Below are 6,458 nucleotides of genomic sequence, written 5' to 3'. Positions count from 1 at the left end.
TATATAATTTAAAGGCTTAGGAAGCAAGTTTTCAATCATAGAACAAAATTGGGAAGGAATTGTAAAATCATGCAAATTGTATGAATAAGTGTGCAAAGACTTGATAAAAGCCACTCAATTTAGTACAAGATAAACCATAAAATAGTGGTTTATCAATGTCATCATGGAAATGTCTCCTTACTCCTTGTTCAAACTTTTGGAGCTCTGCAAATCTCATTTCTCTCTTCTTTGCTGCTTCTCTTAGTGCAACTTTCACTAGTCTTCTTGCAATTCCCTGTAACAATGAAAATGGTTACAATTAATAATTAATAATTTGCTTACATAAAGAGTGACCTACCTATTAGATAGTACACAGATAGTAAAAGACTTGGAATTTGGTAGAGTCAAGTTTTGTCTGATGTCTGATAAAAAGAATTATAATAGAAAAAGTGGAAAGAACTATAATGTTCAGTGATATGTTCAGCAACAATTGAACTTACAAGAACAAATTCAGCTCAATTCAACGATGTTATCCAGCAACAAAATTCAACTCAATATTCAATAACGTTATCCAGCAACAAAAAACTAAAGCTCAGTGATATGTTCAACAACAATTCAACATACAACAACAAATTCATCTCAATCATAATTTACAATAACAAATTTAACTATGATCATTTTCAAATCCCTACTATTCAGCAAAACAAAATTAGCTAAATCATAATTTCAGCAATAAACTCAACTTTTAATAACAAATTCAAGATATACTAATGATTTACAGCAATAAAATTAAAAGAGAAATAACATGGCCGAAGTTGAAATTCACCTGCCCAGAGACCAACTCATGGCGAAGGAAGCGTTGATGGCCGAAGCAGGAAGACGAGCTTGGGACGGTGACAGAGCGCGACAAAACTTGCGACGGTGACAAAGCGCGACGAGCTTGAGGCGGAGAGAATGGCGAGAGAAGAGACTCAGAGTCAGAAAGAAAAAATATTTTAGAGAGAGGTGAGGGCAAAATTTTTCTGGAGATGAGGGTAAGTCACTACAAGAAAAACACTCATTCAGGTACACTTGAAAATTGTAGCCAAAAGTGAAAAAAAATGATGCCTTAGGCTACGGCTACGCTTTCTGGGCTACGGCTATGCTTTTTGGGGTGATTCCTATTTGGCCGTTGCCTATTCTCAAAGGCTACGCTTTTCTGCACCAAGGGCTATGCTTTTGGCGTTTGGGAATAGGGTGCGCTTTTCAAGTGATGTTGTCCAGGACCAAAGGCTACGCTTTTCAGCTTCTATTTTTACCAAAATAGGCTATGCTTTTCAACGCTACTGCATCACTTGTAAAACGTAGCCACATTGTACACCATAGCTACTCTATATAACCATAGCTACTCTATATAAGTGTAGCCTTAGGTCTCATTATTTTTTTAATTTTTTTTAATTTTCTATATATATATATAATATTCTAATAATTTTTTATACAACATAATATTTAATAATATTATTACATATATAATTTTACATTTTTAATTAAATGAGTTAAATATTATAAAATAAAATTAAACACATAATTATACTAAATAATTTTTTTAAATAATAAAAATTATATTTACACAATTCAAAGACATAATCTTAAGAAGCAATTAACAATCAAAATATAACTTAAGATAATTTAAGTCATATGAAACTTGTATCACATATCAATTAAAATGCAAAGTTTGCACTCTATATCCAAAAAGAATTTAACAAACAGAAAATCGTTAATCTTCTAACCTTGTCATAATGACTAAAAAATGTTCTGAAGCGCCTTCAAATTCTTCTCAAACACATCTTTTTCATAGTGATCTTCATCACCATCAAGAAAACTCTTGGCCTTAACAATTGTATCAGTGTTCATTTCCTTGTCCATTCCCTTGTTCATTCCCAGCAAGAACTAATTTCCAAGCAGTTACTGCCCTGCTTACAGCTGCAGATTATCATAATTCAAAAAGAGAAGCATGTAAGGATTTTGCATACTGATTCACCACCATACGCAATCAATACAAGATTATGTTGAAGGAAATGACCGGACTACTTACAAATATTCTTTTGACCATTCTCGCGACACATGAAGAAAACAAAATCATAGAACCGAATGAATTATGAAAAGTCTGCCTGGCAAGAGCAACAAATGAAGCACATGTTCCAATTACAAGTATCAGATTAAAGATTAAAAATACAAGAAAACAAACTTTTTTCTTTTTTATTATTCTCATTAAAGTTGAATGCTAAATTCACAAAATCATGCCAATCAGCTTAATTTCTAGTGCAAAAGGGGAAAACGGCGTTGTTTCAAAGAGTAAAGTGAGAATCATCAACCTAAATTGTAAAATTAAAAATGAATTGAGACAGATATATCAATTTTGCACCAATATCCCAAATGCAAAAGGAAAAACCATAAAGTAAATAAAACTGTGATCTTTCCACTGTTATTTAATCATGTCACTCAATCAAACACAACACAACACAACAAAACAAAACAAAAATTTTGGGGGTACCAATAATGGTAGGAAAAACCATGGAAGCTGGAAAACAACATAACTAAGGGTATATCAAATATACAAAGAAAGAAAAGAAAAGAACATTGCTCACAAAAGCTAAACAGAATTGAGGTTGTATTATTGAAAAGATATACGTATAGTTAACTAGTCTAGCCATTTAAAAAGTAAATAAAAAACAATATTTTTAAAAGAAAGCTAAGAATCCCAATTCTAGAGTCCTAGATTGCATTGAAACCATGTGAAAAATTGGTCAATTACCTTGATAAAGGACATTATCATCAACATCATCATCTGCTTGAAAGTTATCAGTTTTGCACTTGATATTGAACCACTTAAGAAGAGATGAGCAGCGACGGTGAAGAAGAGATGAGCGGCAACGCAACAGCTTGGCGACAGAGCACGACGGCAGCGAGACATCCCTTCGAGCTCCTCAGCGGCAGCACAGCAGCCCGACGGTGGCAGAACGGCGATGGCAACAAGCCCTAGCAACGGTGATGGAGCTTCAGTGGCGACAGAGCACCCCCTTCTTCTCTCCTCCATCGCGTTTTCTCTTTTCCTCGAGCTCTTTCTCTCTCACTGGCGCTCGACAACGACGGCGGCGGAGCCCTAGCCGGCGTCGTCCTTTCCTTCCTTCCCTCACTTCTCTTCTTCTTCCCGTTCTCCCACTTTCAGATTTCTTCCTTCTTTCGTGTGTGGGTGGAGTGAGGATGAGGGTGTATGTCGCGTGAGTGAGGGTGACTGGGTGAGGGCAAATTTTTGCTGTGTTTATTTGAGGGTGTGTTGTGCGCGAAAGGGTTGGCGAAGGTGAGGGTTATGTGCGAAGGTGAGAATGGCAAAAGGGTGTGCTTCTGGAGGGAAGAGGGTTTGCTGTGCGCGAAGTGGCTTGTGGGTGTGTGTTCTTCTGGAGGAAATTGAAAGGGGAACAAAAAATTTACTAAGTGTTAGGGATTTGCCATACATACATTAGGCATCACTTTTAAAGCGCTCCCAAAACATAATAAATAAGTTACTTTTTAAAAGCGTTCTCTTTGATACGAAAAGTGAGCCCATAGATATTAACCTATGGCTACGCTTTATAAGTGATTTCTATAATACCTAAGGCTATACTTTTTAAATGATGCCACAATTATGTATCTTTTTCTCTTATCAAAAGGCAACACGGAGAAAAGCGTAGCCTATTCATAGAATAGGCTACGCTTTTCAAATGTAGTTTAAAAAAAGTGTGGCTGAATGGGTATTTTTCTTGTAGTGAGTCTTCTGGAGAATGGAGTAGGGGTTCTTCTTCTCTTCTTTTTCTTTCCTCGTTCCCCTACTCCCTCTCTTATCTATTTCTTTCTTTTTTTGTTGAGTGTGTGAGGATTAGTAGGTAGGTGGGTTTAAAACTAGGATATGATTAGGGTTAGGGTTTAGAAATTAGGATTAGAGTTTGCATTAAGATAGTATAAGAATTTAAATAAAATTAGAAGATAAAATAGTAATTGAAAATCAACCATAATTTATTTAAATTATTTTAAAATATAATATTTATTGTTAATTTATTAATTAGTTTTAAGTTTTAAATAATTTTTTAATTTAAAATTAATAGTATTCTAGTTAATTTTTTATTTATAAAATTAGATTTAAAATTTTAATATTTAAAGTAAATCATATAAAATTCTCATTAGTTTTTAATTATTAAAATTTTTAAATTTTAAATATATAAAATATTCAAAATCATAAAAAATATATAACAACCTTAATTAATTGAAACTCAAAGGATCAAAACCTGATTTAGTTAAAAGAATTCATTTTCAAAAACTTTGATCCCTATTAAGTCAGCCACTAAAATAGTCACTATACACCCTATTAAGTCAGCCACTAAAATAGTCACTATAGATCCCTTTAGGTCACTCTTCAAAACCGTGACCATAGACTCCTTTTAGGTCACTCTTTTTCAAAAAATCGTGACCATAGACCTTTTTAGATCACCCCCAAAACTGTGACTGTAGATACCTTTAGGTCACTCTCCAAAACCGGGACCATAAACTCCTTTAAGTCACCCACAAAAACCGTGATCAAAGACCCTTTTAGGCCACCCTTTCATAAAACCGTGACCATAGACCCATTTTAGGTCACCCCCAAAATCGTGACAATAGATACCTTTACGTCACCCTAAAAACCATGACCATAGACCCTTTTAGGTCACCCTTTCAAAAAATTGTAACCATAGACCCTTTTGGGTCACCCCCCAAAATCATGACCAAAGATACCTTTATGTATCTCCCAAAACCGTGATCATAAATCCTTTTAGGTCACCCCCAAATCCGTGACCATAGACCCCTTTAGGTCACCCCGAAAAAAGTGACCATAGAAGCTTTTAGGTCACTCCCCAAAACAGTGACCATAGACTCCTTTTGGTTACCCCCTAAAACCGTGACCATAGACCCTTTTAGGTCACCCTTTTTTGAAAAATTGTGACCATAAACTCTTTTAGGTCACCTCCAAAAACCATGACCATAGATCCTTTTAGGCCACCTTTTTTTATAAAACCGTCATCTTAGGTACTCTATGGTCACCCTTTTTTAAAAAACCGTGACCATAGGTTTCATTTTTTTGTCACGGTAAAAAATTGTGACCATAAAAAAAACCGTGGCCATAGACCCAAAATGTTGTAGTGGTTATTAGTTTATTTTAATGTATTTTGATTTTTATTTATTTAGTTACTAGATTGGAGTTTATGTTTGTAGGCTTTAGGGTTTTCTTTGTTTTAACCTAATAATCTAAGAGGTTATAAATGCCTCTTTAGCTATTGTAGTCGCAGTATTGAGTGATTAGAAGTGCCAAAGAATTTTTTTGTTTCGTGATAAAACCATGGTGTGGACAAGTGAGGTTGAGTGAGTTCTTCTCTTATTGCACGGGAAATTGGGTAGAAGGTTGAGGAGTCCCTTCAATTCAATTTTCAAACTATGATGTGGATAAGTTAGGTTGAAGAGTCATTTTCTTGTTACATCAAAAAATTGGATAAAAAGTAGAATGATTCTCTTTGTATTCAATTTTAACCTATCTTTTTTCTTTCTATTTCAGTTTTAATGTACATTTCTTATTCAATTTCAATTCATGACATTTTGTTTATCTTTTTTCATATCACCTTAGGCTTCTTTGGTATGCGATACAGAAATTGAGATTCGGGGATTAAGACTCAGTCTCTTCAATACTTTTAGAAAGTGGAGACATAGAAAATTGAAATTTTTTGGAAACAATAATTGAAATATTTCTAAAATTACCCAAATCTAATTTCTCAAATTTCAAATCTAACTCCACATTCTCTTTTCCTTTCAAACCAAGCCTACTTCTCCTCCAACTTCCATCACCACTACCACCGCCAACACAGCCTCCATGTCCACCTGCATCCCTCTCCCAATGGTGACCACCATGTTTTTAGGTAGCACCAACTACACAAACGCTTCAACAAAGTGATTCTTCACACACACCATTGATTTCAATGGTCTGAATCACCAATGGTTCTTGTTCGTGTTGCATCCCTTGAATAGGCACCTGAACCGAGCATATGGATATGAAGGTGAAGCTGCTCCGCAAGAGTTTCTATGGCATCAAGCTCCACTATCTCGTTGACGACAACTTTGCCTCCTCTTGCCGCATCCTCCTCCCATCCGACCTAGTCTTCAAAAGTACTAGGTGACGACAACTTCCTAAATTTTAATTTTAATCTCCGTTTTCTTGCGAAATAATGTTGACCTCCTCTATTAAATTTAGTATATGTAATTCTTCTAACAATTCCGCTACATTACCAACAGCATTTCTGCCAACATCTGCCAACTTTAATTGGGCTGGACTCCAAGCCCACTTAATTCCAAAAGCGACATCCCAAATTAACCCAGATTAATTCCTAATTTCACTAGTTTACCACACTAACCCTAATTTATTCTATACCCACATTTTCTTA

At 35.0% G+C, this 6,458-nt stretch overlaps 1 protein-coding gene across 3 annotated transcripts; it reads right to left on the bottom strand.

Annotated features, from left to right (window-relative positions):
- Positions 1,852–3,380, bottom strand: LOC110267245. 3 transcript variants are annotated; one of them, XM_021112424.1, is made up of 3 exons: positions 2,774–3,380; positions 2,054–2,125; positions 1,879–1,931 (listed from the first exon to the last, which is right to left on the bottom strand). In XM_021112424.1, exons 1-3 carry the CDS (start codon positions 3,053–3,055, stop codon positions 1,893–1,895), a joined length of 393 nt encoding a protein of 130 aa, XP_020968083.1. In that variant the 5' UTR covers positions 3,056–3,380; the 3' UTR covers positions 1,879–1,892. The 3 variants fall into 3 exon arrangements, 2 of the variants coding, with proteins under 2 accessions (XP_020968084.1, XP_020968083.1); XM_021112425.1 differs by lacking the exon at positions 2,054–2,125 and having other exon boundaries at positions 1,852–1,931; positions 2,774–3,377; XR_002354628.1 differs by lacking the exon at positions 2,774–3,380 and having other exon boundaries at positions 1,867–1,941; positions 2,054–2,131.

The sequence above is a fragment of the Arachis ipaensis genome, chromosome B09 (assembly GCF_000816755.2).
Source record: "Arachis ipaensis cultivar K30076 chromosome B09, Araip1.1, whole genome shotgun sequence".
Taxonomy (NCBI): Eukaryota; Viridiplantae; Streptophyta; class Magnoliopsida; order Fabales; family Fabaceae; genus Arachis; species Arachis ipaensis.
This window is presented reverse-complemented; position numbering and strand designations above follow the sequence as displayed.

Excerpts from the sequence above, each read along its gene's own strand:
- LOC110267245 (XM_021112424.1), bottom strand. The coding sequence starts at position 3,055 with ATGGAGGAGAGAAGAAGGGGGTGCTCTGTCGCCACTGAAGCTCCATCA. Across the intron at positions 2,126-2,773 it reads TGATAATGTCCTTTATCAAG|ACTTTTCATAATTCATTCGG; the intron begins GTAATTGACCAA and ends CTTGCCAGGCAG. Across the intron at positions 1,932-2,053 it reads GAATGGTCAAAAGAATATTT|GGCAGTAACTGCTTGGAAAT; the intron begins GTAAGTAGTCCG and ends AGCTGTAAGCAG.